The 17,612-nt window shown below is 42.1% G+C and overlaps 1 protein-coding gene across 1 annotated transcript; it reads right to left on the bottom strand.

Moving 5' to 3' along the window:
- Window positions 1–924: 924 nt before the first annotated feature.
- On the bottom strand, window positions 925–13,158 carry LOC134337177 (arrestin domain-containing protein 5-like). Its single transcript, XM_063032007.1, has 3 exons — window positions 12,882–13,158; window positions 4,615–4,841; window positions 925–1,407 (listed from the first exon to the last, which is right to left on the bottom strand). The coding sequence occupies exons 1-3, from the start codon at window positions 13,156–13,158 to the stop codon at window positions 925–927; spliced, it is 987 nt and encodes a 328-aa protein (XP_062888077.1).
- Between the last annotated feature and the right edge of the window lie 4,454 nt (window positions 13,159–17,612).

Raw genomic sequence — 17,612 nt, forward strand, 5'->3', positions numbered from 1 at the left:
TGGGCTGAAGGGCCTGTATTGTGCTGTAGGTTTCCTATGTTCTATATTTTAGTGTTTGTAGTCCAAGTTGGAGGTTCTGCAGTCGGTCCCGGAGGTCAAGTAGGTCACTGAAGAGTCCAGTGACCCCAGGTCTGTGAGTCCTGAGTCAAAGGTCTGGTAACCTCCCCCCAGGTCACTGGTCTGTGGAAGTCCAGGAATTGAGGTCCAAAGGTCAAACCCGTGATCGCTGAGTCCTGAGATTGAGACTCAAAGGTCAACTCTGTTGACATCCAGAGTCCAGCGAAGTCCAGGTGGTAATGCTGAAGTTCGAAGTCCAGAGCTTGGCAAGTCCGGAGGCAGAAAGCCTGAAGATCAAAGGCTGAAGTTGGCGATTATGGTGGTGGAGGCCTGAAGGTCGAGTTTGCAAGTCCAGGCCAGAGACCAGAAGTTCTAGGCCCAATGTTTGCAAGTCTGAGGCCAAGGACTGGAGGACCGGAGGCAACCTCTCCTGTGGTTTGGAAGCTTGAATGCTTGTGTGAGGGGGTGGAAAAGGGGTTGTTTTACTGTTGTTGCTGCTGCTCCTTGTGTTGTTCTTTTGGACATTGTGGACATCCTTTGTTAATGCTAGAATGTGTGGTGACACTTGCCATCTGCCCCCAGCACATACTGAACGCAAACATGTAGTAAATAAATCGAGTGGCTGACCTTTTTGTATATTCGTAATACTATCCATATTCATCATGTGCTGCATTACAACAGAAAACGTAAATAATATATTTATTTTAGGAAAGCGATAAAGGCATGTATGTTACTGTTGGTATTTGGTGGTCTTTGAGCTATTTAACACATGATGTTAAAACATGATGATATCTCAAGATACCTGTATTGAGTAAATAGCAACTCTACTATTTAATAATTAGTGTTCAGACACTGCAATAACAAGCCCTACAGAGTGAGGCGGACAGGAGTTGTTCCAATCTTGATCGGAGCTGTAGTAGTAATCATGATTCGATGCCCTGGTATGGGGATTGCTACTACCAGCTGGTATGAGACTGATATGATCTTACACCTTGACATGTCAGTGACAAACATTGGTTTTGGCAGTTGTAAGGATCCAAGGATTTTTGTGACCTGTCTCGGTGATGCCTGAATTGGTGCCTGCATCATCTTCAGATTGGTTTTCTCAGTTAATTCCCGATAATGGTCACAAAAGGCCTCCTGGATAAATGCTTTGTATTTGATCTCAGCGGCAATGGTGTATGATATTAGACGCAGGTACTTTGGTGTTTGGTTGCTTATTTCACACGTGATGATGATATCTTCGCCTGGGACGAACCCACTCTTGTCAACTGTTACGTTCATCGCAACTCCTGGGAACTTCCAGCACCAGTATGAGACGTTTCTCTCGGCTGCAAACACCAGAGGAAGCTTGAGAAAAGGAGTAAAAATGGTATACCTGTTGTAAGATAGAATGACAAAGCTTCAAAGGTGTAATTATTTAATAGTTTCACAAAAGAACATAAGAACGTGAAAAAATAGGAGCAGGAGTCGGCCATCTGGTCGGTCAAGCTTGCTCCGTCATTCAATAAGATAGTGGCTGATCTGGCTATGGACTCAGCTCTACCTGTATACCTTGCCCCCATAACCCTTAATTGTCCTGCTCTGCAAAAGTCCATCTAACTCTGTCTTAAGTATATTTAATTAAGTAGCCCCTAACTGCTTCCCTGGGCAGAGTCCCACAGATTCACTATTCTCTGGGAAAAGCAGTTTCTCCTCATTGCCATACTAAATTTATTCCCCTAAATCTGAGGCTCTTAGATATGCTACACTTGGTCTCCTCTACCAAATCGTTAATCTACAGTGTATCATGAGTACAGGGCTACGGTAGGAAACTTTGTCACATGGTGTGAGCAGAATTATCTGCAGCTTAATGTGAAAAAGACTAAGGAGCTGGTGGTAGACCTGAGGAGAGCTAAGGTACCAGTGACCCCTGTTTCCATCCAGGGGGTCCGTGTGGACATGGTGGAGGATTACAAATACCTGGGGATACGAATTGACAATAAACTGGACTGGTCAAAGAACACTGAGGCTGTCTACAAGAAGGGTCAGAGCCGTCTCTATTTCCTGAGGAGACTGAGGTCCTTTAACATCTGCCAGACGATGCTGAGGATGTTCTACAGGGGAGTGCTATCATGTTTGCTGTTGTGTGCTGGGGCAGCAGGCTGAGGGTAGCAGACACCAACAGAATCAACAAACTCATTCGTAAGGCCAGTGATGTTGTAGGGATGGAACTGGACTCTCTCACGGTGGTGTCTGAAAAGAGGATGCTGTCTAAGTTGCATGCCATCTCTGGCAATGTTTCCCATCCACTACATAATGTACTGGGTGGGCACAGGAGTACATTCAGCCAGAGACTCATTCCACCGAGATGCAACACTGAGCATCATAGGAAGTCATTCCTGCCTGTGGCCATCAAACTTTACAACTCCTCCCTTGGAGGGTCAGACACCCTGAGCCAATAGGCTGGTCCTGGACTTATTTCCTGGCATAATTTACATATTACTATTTAACTATTTATGGTTTTATTCCTATTTATTATTTATGGTGCAACTGTAACAAAAACCAATTTCCCCTGGGATCAATAAAGTATGACTATGACTATAATTGCGGGCCCAGCTCTGATCCCTGCAGTACTCTGATCTTCACTGATTGCCTACCAGAGAACAACCATTCACCACAACTCTCTGCCTCCTATCGGTTAACCAATCCTCTGTGATGCTAAAACATTATTAATACATTATCCCTAACTTCATGCGCCCTTGTCTTATGGTTCAATCTTTTATGCAGCACCTTTTCGAATACTTTTTGGAAACCAAAGTGTACATCCACCTGTTATCATCTACCCATTGTGCTCAGTGTATCCTCAAAGAACTCCAGTAGGTTTGTCTAAAAGGACCTGCCCATCATAAATCCATGCTCTGCCTGCCTGATGGATCATTTTTAACTAGATGTCTCACCATTTCTTAGTGATAGCTTCAAACATTTTTCCCAATGGCAGACATTAACCGAACTGGCCTATAGTTAGCTGCCTTTTGCCTATGTCCTTTTTTAAATGGTGTCATGTCATTTGCTGTCTTCCAGTCTTCTGTGACCTGCTCAGCGTCCAGAGTTTAGACCTTGTCAGATTTGGGTGGCTGGGGTGAAGCTCATATGAGGCACAGCACAGGATTAGAACAGTTTTCCAAAATACAAGGTTCTCTGCTGTGGATTCAACGTAACCACTAAGTGTATCAGTAATCGTTGCTGAATCAGATTAGCTGTGTGGAAGGGGAATGGGGCATATAGTGATGGGGAAGGGTAGCACAGGATCGGACATGGCCGAGCAAACCAGAAAGACTGGTGTATCAGCTCCTGTTTCTTGTATGTGCCCTTCACAAGTACTGAATGGTGTGTTCCTTGCAAAGATTGTACCGCTAGAGCAGCAGGCAGAAAACGCACATTGATGGTCCATTGAGAGAGCACTGTACTGCTGGAGGAGTTATCTTTAAACTATAGATGTGCCAATTCGGTACCTAGCGAAGGCATCTTGGGAGGAGGGTGGAGATACGTCTCTACCAAAGAAGGTTATGATGCTGCTTTTCTCCACTAGCCTGCAGACCATCCTTGGGCGAGGTGTAGCATCTGCTTAGCCCCCTGATCAGCATCACACATAAGGCCATGGGAGCAGCTGGTACGTATCACAAGTCCTGGTTATCCAACCACTGACGCCAAGCAGACAATCTCTGAAGAGTATTGATAATGGGAGGAGTCACCTGTCCTGTAAAAACGCTGCCCAGATGAAGGCAATGACAAACTACTTCTGTGGAAAAATGTGCCAAGAACAGTCATGGTCAAAGACCATGATCGTCCACGTCATACCGCAAGGCACATCATGGTGATGATGTTGAGCGAGTGCGTCATTGGCCAAGATGGGTTGGAGCAATAAACAGTGTAGGCAAAACAAGCCTTGATAGAAATGACCAAAAAAAGGTCCGATCTCTGTCGGAGATCACAGTCATAGAGAAATATAGCACAGTCCATTCGCCTACAGCCTGCACTGCGTGAAGCACACGTTTCTACACCATCTTATGCTAACGTGTTTTCTCATCAACGTACAAGATTCTACATACAAGGTGCAACGTACAGCATCTAATTGACCCGCCGCCTGCGAACATTTGGGATGTCCAAGGAAACTGGAGCACCTCAGCAGAGCTCATGTGGTCATGGGGAGTATGTATGGAGCCTGCACAGGCAGCATTAGCGATCCGGACTGAATCTGTGCCCGGCTGCTGCGGAAGCTGTGAGACGGCAGCTCTGCTCACAGGCATCCAATCTCCAGTGATTGATGCTGGAAGCATTCGGGAAGGCTCTTTTGTCACAACTTGACATCCTGACTGTATTTTCCGTCTAATCTGTCTCTATCATTCACCCGGGATATAGGGCAGGTTTCCAGCACTGCTAACCCAGCAAGTGTCTGCAGTTGATTGGCAACAAAGGTTGCAATCAGATGTGAATTTAGTCTGTTATGCTGCTGCATAGCAGCTTATAGCATTTATTACCTAATAGATCCAGAATTAAACGAAATAGGCACAGTACCTTATTAGCAGGGTCCATGTTAAGGTTGAACGTTTCTTGTACTTGCAAGTTCTTTTCCACCTGTGCTATGGTTCCACCAGTGGCTGTGCAGAGTGCTCGCATATAGTAACGAATTTTGCCATGTTTCCCATTGAAGCTGGATGGAAGAGAATCACTTAGTTTATAGCTGAACTGGAAGTCATGGGTGCCAGCTTCAAGAACCTGTTCTAATCCCTGGGCATCATGATCTGTGGAAAGAAAGGGCAGTGATGTGTTTAGATAATGCCTTCTCAAGGTGCTACCTGTGCCTAATAAAGTGGTCACTGTGTATGTCCGTGGTCTTCCGTTGTTGCAGCCCACCCACTTCAAGATTCAACGTGTTGTGCATTTTTCCGCACACCATTGTTGTAATGTGTGGTTATTTGAGTTACTATTGCCTATTATTTGAGTTACAGTACTAGGACTGAAAGAAGCTGCAGAAGGTCATAAGTTTAGTCGGCTTCAGATTGGGTACCAGGCCTACAAAGTTCCCAGGACATCTTCAAGGAGCAGTGTCTCAGAAAGGTAGTGTCCATTATTAAGGGCACCTCCAGCACCCAGGGCATGCCCTTTTATCATTGTTACCATCAGGAAGGAGGTACAGAAGCCTAAAGGCAATTCAGGAACATCTTCTTCCCCTCTGTCATCCAATTCCTAAATGGACATTGAACCCGTGAACACTACCTCACTTTTTTAATACATATTATTTCTGCTTTTGCATGATTTTTAATCTATTCAATATACATATACTGTAATTGATTTATTTATTTTTCTTCTATATTATGTATTGCATTCAACTGCTGCTGCTAAGTGAATAAATTTCACGACACATGCTGGTGATAATAAACCTGATTCTGATTCCTGTCAGTTTGAGACAGTCTGGTCATTCTCTTCTGACCTCTCATTAAAAAAGCATTTTCACCCACAACACTGGCACTCATTGATTTTTTCTTTGAATCTCGCACCATTCTCTGTAAACCCTAGAGACTGTTATGTGTCAAAATCCCAGGAGATCAAGAGTTTCTGAGACACTCAAATTGCCCTGACTGGCCATGGTCAAAGTCACTTAGATCACATTTCTCCCCCAGTCCGATGCTTTGTCTGAACAACTGAACCTCTTGACCATGTCTGCATGCTTTCATACGTTGAGTTGCTGCCACATCTTTGGCCGATTAGATACTGTTATTTGCATTAATGAGCAGGTGTACAGATCTACCTAATAAAGTGGCTACCTGAGTGTATGTGTGAGTTTCAAATGGCAGAGAGCTGTTATATTTTAAATATCGCCTTATTATAATTGAGAAATATAGGTCTGGCACCAAAGCAGAAAGAAGACACCACTAAGGTTGAACACTGCACATCACAGAGACTTAAGGTCAAGAAGGATCAGATAATCTCCAATCAGTCTTATTTTCTGTAAAAAAAAAACCTTTACTTCGTCACTCCAATGCAAAGCTTAGCCATTTCCTATTCCCTGAAGAATTCAGCATCTTACGTGGAATTACATCAAGAGACACAGATCATTCAGCTCATATTGTTTGCACTGACTGGAGATAAATTAAAAGGAGACCTGAGGATGATATGCCGTGATCGTAATGAATATCAAGGCAGTCTTGACAGGCCAGGTGGCTAACACTACTCCTATTTTCTTGTCTACTTGTGTCCTTCTTGTGTTTGTGTATGTTCCAAAAGAGGGTTCTCCCATTTCTGTTTAAGTACAGTAACTAACGTAATAAGCATATCCTCCCAATCCTTTCTTCCTCGAGTGCTTAAATAGCTTCCCCATAAATAGATATTTCTCTATTTTCATGAGCAAGAGGTAAAATAAATAGATCAAGTAATAATACCAGGGACTCAAGAATCCCGCATTTTCCATTTTTATTTCAGATTTCCAGCATCTGCAGTTTTTAAAATTTCCATTTACTTGAACAAAAGAATTAGCAGGACTATGGGGAGAAGGCAGATTAATGGGCCTGTCCCAACTGCACTTTGATAATATTACTGTGGTTCTGTGTTCTGATTAATTAGGTACTGTGGTGGGAGCAATGATTAATGGATGATGACCGGGAGCAAGAACACAAAATGTTGATTCAACCAAATTCAAAGCTGTTAAACATTCTCATATTATTAAGTGAAAAATATTTTTGTGATAAATAATATCTGTGTCATTCCTTGAGTAGCTACAAATCTCCATCTGTCCACATTCCCAATTAATGCACAGGTACGCTACTGTTATATAAACATCAATAAAATTCCCTGCTTGACAGACAAATAGAAATATTTCCACTTTATTTTATTCCATTTATGTTGTTGAGAAAAATTGGGCGAGACCAGCATTTATTGTCCATCCCCAATTCCCCCTTAAGAACGTGCTAGTAAGAAATGAGTTGCTTGCTTGGTTATTTCAGAGGGCATTTCTTTTAATAGTCAATCACATGGATGGGTCTGGAGTTACATTAAGCTCCGAAGAATATTAATGAATCAGATGTAACAATAATTTCACAGTAGCCATCTTTATGAAGAATATCGGTACTGTTTTTCCAATTTCCATGTTATCAACCGAATTTAAATTCCAGAGCTATCACACGATTTGTACCAGCAGGCCAACCTCCAGAGCACCATGTAACATCAAAAGATGTAAGCATGCTGCAGGATGCTCGGGATTGGAAAATGGACGTGGACTTGGAAAAAAAGCTTGTGTTTCCCCCAGACATTGCAGCTACAACACTCCAGCCAGACATGGTCCTGTGGTCCACAACAGCCAAGCTGGCGTATGTTGTGGAATTGACAGTACCATGGGAAGATGGTGTCGAAGAAGCTTATGAGAGGGAAAAGACCAAGTACTCTGAACTGGCAATTGAAGCTGCCCAGAATGGCTGGAAGACCAAGATTTTCCCTGTAGAAGTGGGATGCAGGGGATTCGTTTCTACATCTACGACCAGTCTATTGAAGAAGATGGGGGTGAGGAGCCACTCCCTCCAACAAGCAATCAAGTCCTTGTCAAACGCTGCAGAAGAAAGCAGCAATTGGATTTGGATTAAAAGGAAAGACAACAACTGGGCTGCAAGATGAAGACAGGAGGGTATGGAACTGAGGGGGGTGTATCTGGGACGCCAGGTAGCACCGTTGAGCCCTCTGGAGACGTCGTGGGCTTATCAACGAAATGTCAAAGAAGGAGGGTGCCCACCTGATGACCCCGATGATGTACCTACCCTCTCTCCCTGTCACCATGCCAAACCCACTGCCAACTTACCATAGGGATTGAAACATCAAGTCCTAGTAGCTCTACTGATGGAAGTTAAACTTAGGTCTATAGATCAATCTTTCAGACCTCTGAATTACTAATCTGGTAATTCAGCTGCTGTTCCACTACCAGCTCCAGCACTGTATTAGCAGTTAACGTTTTCCAAACCCTGCATTGAGTATTCCATTTCTTTAAAAAAAATCATCTCTCACCATGTCTGAAACTTTTTGTTCACCTTCACTCTGGTGAATGAAATGAGTAATGAACAAGGGGACAGTTGCAGAACGGTGGATCATGGCAGTTGTGAAGGAAGTTATGAACTTGAAAACTTCTGGCCAGTCTCTGAGCTTAAAAGTAGAATTCACAGTACAGTACAGATAGATCTGATCATCCTACTTTCTTCTTGTCTGTTGCTGGGGTGCATAGGTGGCACTATGTGTCAGAAGATAGCGGGTATTGACCATAAAAGCACAATCTCCAGAACACTGAGCCCAAAAGCACAAACTGGTGCATTAGTGCAGTAATGAATAGATGATACCCTGTCAGAGGTGTGGTCTTTTGTTGATATTTTAAAGTGTCTCTTTACCTGTCATGTCAGATATAAAACAGGCATTGACATTACTTTAAAGAACTATAAGGGAGTTATCCTTGGTGGCTTGTCCAATCTCTCTCTCTCTCAATCATTCATTGCTTCAAAAATTAGCTTCGTGGGTGCTTCTTGTGCAAATGAACTGCCATGTTTTCCACATTTCTACTCATGTTAAAAGTTAGGAAAAGGTCAAAGTAAATTTATTATCGAAGTATTTACTGTATATGTCGCCAGAAATTAACCAGAGATTCATTTCTTGCAGGCGTTCACAGTGAACAAAGAACTACAATAGAACCAATGAAAGACTACACACAAAACCCACCAGCACCCAATGAGTAAAAGAAGACGAGCTGTGTAAGAACAACAAAAATAAATAACACTGAGAGCATGATTTGTAGAGTTCTTGAAGGTGGGCCCATAGGTTTTGGAATCAGTTCTGTGTTAAGATGAATGAGGTTATCCACTCTGCTTCAGAAGCCTGATGGTTGAAGGTTAATAACTGTTCCTGAACTTGGTGGTGTGGGATCTAAGGCTCCTGAACCTCCTTTCCAATGACAGTAGAGAGGCGAGAGCATGATCTGGATGGTGGGGCTGTACGACGATGGGTGCTGCTTTATTGCAGCAGTGCTTCTTAGCTTTAGGGGGCTTTGACAAGAAGTGGCTGATGTTATATAAATGCAACTTTATACATCCTTCCTAAAGTAACTTGGAATCAACCTAGATATCATTTTGAATTACAACATTCCATTATAAAGAAATAGTTTATTTTACTAAACTCCTTTTAGTAAACTTCATCACAGCCCCTTTCTGTGAACTTTGGACCGATGATTAACAGTCTAATTAATAGATTAAGGATTCAATTTCCTGATGACTTGGAATACGTGTATAAATTGTCGTATTTTGTCCTCCAGTCACATTTCTAGCATTCACTGATATAATAATGAGATTGCCTTTCAATCCCCTGACAAGCCAGTTGCTACAGGAAATCTCTCTCAGACATGTATCACCAAAACAAGGCACTGACGGAATTCAATTTAAAATACAAAATAGATGATCCTCTTGTAATGAGGAACAAAAGGACTGTTCAAATAGGATCAACAAGACTTTTAGATGAGTCATTTTTCAAAATCTGATTTTACAGCAAACCACAAACTGAATATGTCAGCCTCATTTCTGAGTCAGGAATTAGTGGGTTTTAAGTTCCACTCTGACAGTCCATAAAATTGACACTGGCATTCTGGAGATGCCACCCTCAGATGAGACATTAAACTAATGATACCCTTTCTGCCCTCTCAGGTGGAAAGAGACTGGACTTTGTCACAGGATTTGACAAAGTTCTTACAGCACAGAAACAAGTCCTACATGTAGGTGATAATCAAGTATGCTGTACATCTTGCGCTCCTGTGGATGCATCTCAGCTTCTTAGTTCAGTCCCATCTGGTGGTAGCATTCGTTTTATTTATGACCCTCTGATCTGCATGTGCCTACACTTTTGACAGTCCTGTAGTCTGTTTAATTTTTCAAGAAAGCTTTAGTCTCTCACTTCCAATATCATTCCAGTAAGTCTTTTCTGAAACAACTTCTGTGCTGTTTTATTTTTTATAACAATTAGCACAGAACTAGCCGTAATCTACCAAGTGCGGGTTATCATTTCCAACATCTGCAGCTTTTATTTGCAATGTAACAAGTAATTTATACCAGTTTCTTGTAACATATTTTCAATTTCAGTGCCTTTTTTTCTGCATTAATATGCATTGCTGCTTCAGTGATTTATGTATCTAAGTCTTGACTTCTCTCTGGTCTTCTACCTCATTTAAATTTACATTATCCAAGTAGCATGTGGCTTGCTTCATCTTCCTAACAGCATCATTCTTAACCACATTGTAATTCACTATCATTTTGCAAATTCATTAACATTGCCTTACACAAACAGGTGGTGAGGGAAGAGGGGTGACACCCTATTTGCAGAGCCTTTATTGGGCCCAAATCTAAACTTGGTGGGCTTTGTAACTTCTGAACACACGAACACAACTCACAGGGTTGCTGTTCTCTACGGTAGCTATATTCCTCAATGTGAAATTATTGACTGTTGCATCTGTTCTAAACTTTAAAAAGATGCACTAAAGACAAAGTTCAAGGACTGATATCCTGCAACCCAAGGATACATGCATGGACATCTGAATTGATGTTAAGGATTTTCAGCTCTTTCACAAATGACCAGTGCTTTACGGGATCAGGATTATCTCCTGCAATCCAGAAATCCAACGAATTGCGATTTGAACAATGTAGTGTCCTTGAAAAATCCTGTCATCCCGGGAGGGAGATTAACCGGAGAAATTTCCCAGTGAAGTTATCACTGCCACCTGCATAGTGCTGGCACTTGCAGTGAACCCTGGCCAGCTAGGGGAATTGAAATTCACAGTTAGGAGGGTGGATTTGGTGAAAATCCCGGCTGGAGAATGGCATGAACGTAAGCAAGACTGGAAAATAATGACCTGGCAGGAGAGATGTGAGCTCTCTCACAGCTCCAGTGAAACCACGTTGGCAACTGACCTCCCATTGTGAGAAATTTGCACATTTTGCTGTGACCATGTGATTTTCCTCTAGGTGCTCTTGTTTTCTCCTACATCCTAAAGATAGGTGGATTGGTAGGTTAACTGGCCACTGTAAACCATTCCCTAATGTGTCGGCGTATGGTAGAACTGGAAGAAATTGAGGAGAATAAAATGGGATTACCATAGGTTTAAAGTGGAAGGAAACTTGATGAGCAGTATGGCTTTAGTGCTCTTAATGGCCTGTTTCAGTCCTGCATAACATTATGACTCTATACATAGTCAGAGGCATGGAAATTGGAGAGAGATTCAATGTTTAGTGACCGATTGGTGAATGTGGGCTTAAAAACAAAACAGAGATTTCATTCTTGTTCTTTCGGGAAAGAAACCCAGTCGATTGTGTAGGACTCCTGACCCACGATGCCTCCTTAGCTCAGAGACATCAAAGAGAAACTAAAAAAATTCCAGCATCGCTGGTGTTGCTCATGTGTCATGAATGAATGCATTTATCAAGCCCAATGTGCTTTTAAACAAATTAAGAACTTTGGGTGTGTCATCACCATTTCAATGTTAGAAACACTGCACTCAATTTGAAATTTTTCAAGGTCTCACAAACAGCAGCATGAATATAGTTTGGTTTTTAGTGCTTTTGGGTAGGACATGAGAGAGAAATCTAATTTTGTTATATACAATAGTGTCTTAAGATACTCTGTCTCCAGAGAACAGAAAATGCCCAATATATCAGACCTTTATGATATTAGAATATGAAATAAACCAGCTACAAATTTTTAAAAATCTCTATTTTGGCTATTTCACATAGTACATTTATATATGGTGGCTATTTAACATAATTACTTCCTGTAAAGTGTTTTTCTCTCAATTCTAGTCACCGTTATTTATAGTCCCGATTTAAAACAATTAGTCCATATTTATTCTGTTTGGGAATACTGTACTATTTCTATCACTTCAGCATGTTTCCCAACTTACTGAAATTGTAAATATACCATAAAACACAGTACTTTCATCATTTTATAAGCAGTCCATTTCCAAATTTGGTGTCAAAGTGGTTGTTATGATGCGTCTAGTGTGGCAGTGTGGGTTGTGCTTGTCGCTTCCACTTTCAGCTTCCACTGCTGGTTAGCAGTCTTGCAAAAAGGAGAGCTGAATGTGTAAGTCTCTCCCTGCCAGTACGTAGCCTGTCCAGCGGCAAGCCTCATGTGGTGCCTCCTCGCTGGCGACACACAGAAGATGTGCTCCTTTCAGACTCAAGCTGAGCCACAGAGGACAGGGAAGAGATCCGGCCCTGCACACATAGCATGCAGGCTCACCAGCGGGTGGACACACCCTGGTGCTCGAGAACCAGATCCCCAGCTATGGGTAGCTAGCCCCAGTGCCTTGTGGGCAGCCTCAGGAGAGGTGAAGGCTATGGGAATAAACCCAGATAGCAAATCCGGTGTAAAGCCCCTAAGGATGTTGTTGAACGTCCTTCCGGCAGCGCCGCAGCCAAGCTGGTGCCCGTCATATTGTTTCATGGGCTTTCCTTTGGACTACACTGATGAGGCTGAGAGGGGGAACTTGACTACTGGGCATCTCAGTATCTCCATACCTTCTGCCAGGCCTGTGATGATCATCATCACCCATTGTCCTTCATGACAGACAGATGCCAACCAGTTCCAAATTCGCAATTAAAAGTACAAGCATCACAACTAATTCCTAATACATGAAAACGTACAGTATATGGTGAATAAAATTGATTCTTGATCCTTGATCTTTGATAAAGGTATCAACATGGAATGTCAAAAAGCCTTGAATTAATATATACTGTGATGCACTAAGTTTTCTATATTTGATGTCAGCTTTGTACCTGCACCCCATAATGAGACAGTATGATGAATATAAACTTCTTTGTTACTGCAATGGATTTTCCTGTTGTAATCTAGACTCTCGTTGGATTCCCCAATCCACTCCACAAATCCTTTGCCTGATATCTTCAGTTTCACCGAATACAGGAACAAAGGGTCACTCAACTCCAAGATTACTCTCCCTTCTACTGTCTCACCAGCCATATAGACTCGGTCATTGAAAACCAGTTCTAACTTTGTAACCTTTGGTATGGGAACAAAGACTGAAAGCGTTCCCATGACGAGGCAGGGAGTCCAGACAAGCTCCCCAGGTATTGATGAGTTCACTTTGAGTCCACTGGGAAATCAGATGAGATTCAAGGCTCAGTGTGATTATGACATCACGAATGCAATGACGAATGGTTCCACAGCATCAATAGCTGAGTGCTCTTTTGTTACGTAACTACTTGCTGATATTGGTCCTCCTGTCTTCAAAAGACATGGATCAAAATGGCATTGCATAACTGTTCAGTAACTGAGGAGGTCATCATCTTTTCTGACTGAGTTAATTTTGAGCTTAGGACCCGAAGAGAAGGAAACAATAGTGTCACATGGTAACCACTGGACATGGGAAACTAAAAAGGATTTAGGGTATCCCGAAATGTCTTCTGAAACCAGCTCCACAGATTGTTCCACAAGTGCAATTTACAGGCATTATAGTGCTGCACTGAAACCAGATTAAGCTCCTTTGTTCAATACAAGTGCTCTCGTATTGAATAAATATTCAACAAACAAGAGATTTGGTCACAAACTTCATTTCTAATTTATCAAAAATAATAAAGGAAGTCAACACAGAACATTTCACTGATACAAATTTTAAACTGCATCTCTTTGGATAAAACAAGTCAAAGACCAAGAAATCATAAACATGAGAAAATCTGCAGATTCATTGAAGGTGCAATTAACGACCATTTCCAGCTGATTTCACTTCTCCCCAGTATCATGACCAGACACTTAGGACAGGATTCTGTTCTTGCGAGCTGTTTGTAAGTCTGAAAGGAACAACAACAGTGTGGGAGATGACCTCAGAGACAATTGTGATGGGAGAATGAGTAGGCACGGGAAGAGCACTGTCAGCCAGTCTCACTGATCCAGTGAATGAGGTTGCTCAACCCATCTCCCAATTGTTGCAGCAATATGGAGGAGTTGGGAGGGCAGATTGGGTGGGAGGACAAAGCACGTGGAAATACCCTGTTCCATTACCACCTGGCAGAAGTTGAAGATGCCTGCAACCCTGCAGCAGTCGGCAAAACCATCCATCTTGTCTTCTAAATGCCCATTCGCTGTCCATAATCAGGTGTTCATAACCTGGGAAAGACCTGTATGAGTTGAATTTGGAGGCTCTGATTGATTCCAGTGTCAGACTCGCATAGAATAACAACATAGCGAGAGTTAAAGGGCTTATGCTTCAGGAAGATCTAGGGAAATTCATGCATGCATTTTATTTTTAGTAGGCTTGACTACTGTAGTGGTGTTTTCACAGGTCGCTGTAAAATATCCCTCAGACAGCTGCAGTTCATTCAGAACACTGCTGTTAGGGTCCTCACTAAGACCGAGAAAGTAGAGCACATCACTTCAGTTCTTAGATTGCTACACTGACTTCCTGTCCATCAGAGGACTGACTTCAAAATAGTACTACTGGATTATAAAGCACAGAATGGTCTAGGGCCAAAATACATCTCCGATCTCTTGCTGCATTATAAACCTTCCTGAGTTTTCAGGTCGGCTGAGGCGGGTTTTCATACCATCCCCAGGGTCAAAACTAAACATGGCAAAGCACTTTTTAGTTACTGTGCTCCACATATCTGCAATAACCTTCCAGATGATCTGAAGTCTGCCCCAACTTTAAGATCTTTTAAATTGAGGCTTAAAGCTTTTATTTTTGCTGTGGCTTTTAATTAGAATCTCCTGCACTGTAACTTCTATTTCTTTATTTTGATGTGTGATTTTATTCTCTTTATATTGTCTGAAATTTGATGTTTGATTTTTATATCTTGTTCTATGTAAAGCACTTTGAACTGCCTTGTGTTTGAAAAGCACTATACAAATAAACTTGCCTTGCCTAATATTAGTGGTGAAATTAATCCATGCCATCCCAGGAAGAGCTGTCATTGGCCACTCATGCTTTCATAAGATCCCTCTAAGGTACTGTATGCTGATTACTTACCCTTCAACCCTGTTTCTAATTGCTGCACCACATTCCTTAACTGTCGCTAACGTTCTATCAATAGTTTCTACTCTCCAGCCATGGCCTGAATATACTCTCTGACCTTTCTCTCCCCATCCCACTTCTGGATTTATTTAGTAATGGTATATTATTTTCATATCCTGGACATGTTCAGTAGCACCAGAAATCTTGCACAAAGACCTTACAGCATGCCAATATGTTACACTAGAATTCTGAATGTTTTTCTTTTTTTCTTTGTAATACAAGATTAGACCAGGCATTGGTATCATAAGTGAAAATGCAGAGTCTTGCCTACAATTTCTATCTCTCTAGGCTCAGGAAAATTGAAGAATTGAGATCACTTTGCCTGGAATAAAATTTATGACCCATTTTGTGCAGTAAACAAGCCTCCTCAAACAATGGTGCACAAGTTATTTGTGGGCTTGCCCAGACATTTAATCAAAATCATCTCTGATGGCCAGTCAAAATGAAGTGTTTTATTATAACGATACAATATCATATCCGGTTAGTTTTAATCAAATAGATGCAGACACAAATTATTATGTATATTCTCTCAAAAGCAGAGGTGGAGGAGTATGCCACATGATCAACTCTTCTTGGTGAACAAATATATCAGTGCTGTCCCAATTCTGCTCCCCAGACCTGGAATATCTAGCAGTAAAGTGCCATCCTTTTTATCTACCAGGAGAGTTCCCTGGGGTCATTTTGGTAGCAGTTTACATTCCACCTCAGGCCAGTGTCAAGCGGGCTTTAGATGCTCTGAACAATGGGATCAAAATGCACGAAACAGTGCACCCTAACAACTTCAGCATCTTTTTGGGGAATTTTAACCAGGCCAGTCTGAAAAAATCACTAAGCAATTACCATCAACAGATCACTTGCAATACCAGAGGAAACAACTCTGAGGAACCAGAGGAAACACTAGACCATTGCTACACCACCATCAAGAATGCCTACAGTGCTATTCCACATTCTCACTTCGGGAAGTCTGATCACCTAGCTGTACGCAATCGGAAATCGGCACTGATCTGGGCTGACAATTACGTGACGGGCGGCACCTAATTAATTAGCATGTTTGTTTCGGCTTTTTTCTTAAAGATGTGCTGTGTGCCTCCCAGCTACCGCTGTACCCCTGTATGCTTTGCGGCAATGTATCGCTCGGCGTCCTGGAGGGTGGGGGCCACTGCACCACCCAAACTCCGACTCAGCCTAACATACCATCATCAGTGTGCTCGGCGCTGTCTTCCCAATTCCCATAAGTGATACTACACTGTACATACATTATTTCTACTTTATATAGGCTGTGTATTTTTACATGTCATTTGGTATGATTTGGCAACTTGCTCCGTGTTTTTGCCAACAGCGCTTGCATGAGATTTTCTGCTGACGGCGCTTGCGTGAGATTTTCACTACGGAGAACAGTGCAGTAATGATTGTGGAAAAGTATTTCTACTTTTTATAGGCTGTGTATTTGTTATATCATTCCTGCTTTTACTATATGTTACTGTTATTTTAGGTTTTATGTGTTATTTGGCATGATTTGGTAGGTTATTTTTGGGTCTGCAAATGCACACAAAATTTTCCCATATAAATAAATGGTAATTTGCTTCTTTGCTTTACGACATTTTGGCTTATGAATCGTTTCATAGGAACGCTCTACCTTTGGATGGCGGGGGAAACCTGTACCTGGTCAGGCTCTGAAAACTTGTGCCAATCAACTGGCGGGAGTATTCAAGGACATTTTCAACCACTCACTGCTACGGGCGGAAGTTCCCACTTGCTTCAAAAAGGCAACAATTATGCCACTGCCTAAGAAGAATAATGTGGGCTGCCTTAGTGACTATTGCCCAGTAACACTCACATTGACAGTGATGAAATGCTTTGAGAGGTTGGTCATGACTAAACTGAACTCCTGCCTCAGCAAGGACCTAAACCCATTGCAATTTGCCTATTGCCATAATAGGTCAACAGCAGACGCAATCTCAATGGCTCTCCACATGGCTTTAGACCACCTGGACAGCAAGAACGCCTATGTCAGGATGCTGTTCATTGACTATAGCTCAGCATTTAACACCACCATTTCCACAATCCTGATTGAGAAGTTGCAGAGGGCCTCTGTACCTCCCTCTGCAATTGGATCCTCGACTTCCTAATGGGAAGACCACAATCTGTGCAGATTAGTGATAACATATCCTCCTCGCTGACAATCAACACTTAGCCCACTGCTCTGCTCTCTCTATATACACATGACTGTGTGGCTAGACATAGCTCAAGTAATTTCTATAAATTTGCTGCCGATACAACTATTGTTAGTAGAATCTCAGATGGTGACAAGAGGGCGTACAGGAGATATGCCAACTAGTGGAGTGATGCCAAAGCAACAACCTGGCACTCAATATCAGTAAGACGAAAGACCTGATTGTGGACTTCAGGAAGGGTAACAATCCTTTAATAACAGTTCACAGATTATGAAAATAACTCAGAAAGGGTCCCCATAACATTAGAA

This window comes from Mobula hypostoma, chromosome 24 (assembly GCF_963921235.1).
Source record: "Mobula hypostoma chromosome 24, sMobHyp1.1, whole genome shotgun sequence".
Lineage (NCBI taxonomy): Eukaryota > Metazoa > Chordata > Chondrichthyes > Myliobatiformes > Myliobatidae > Mobula > Mobula hypostoma.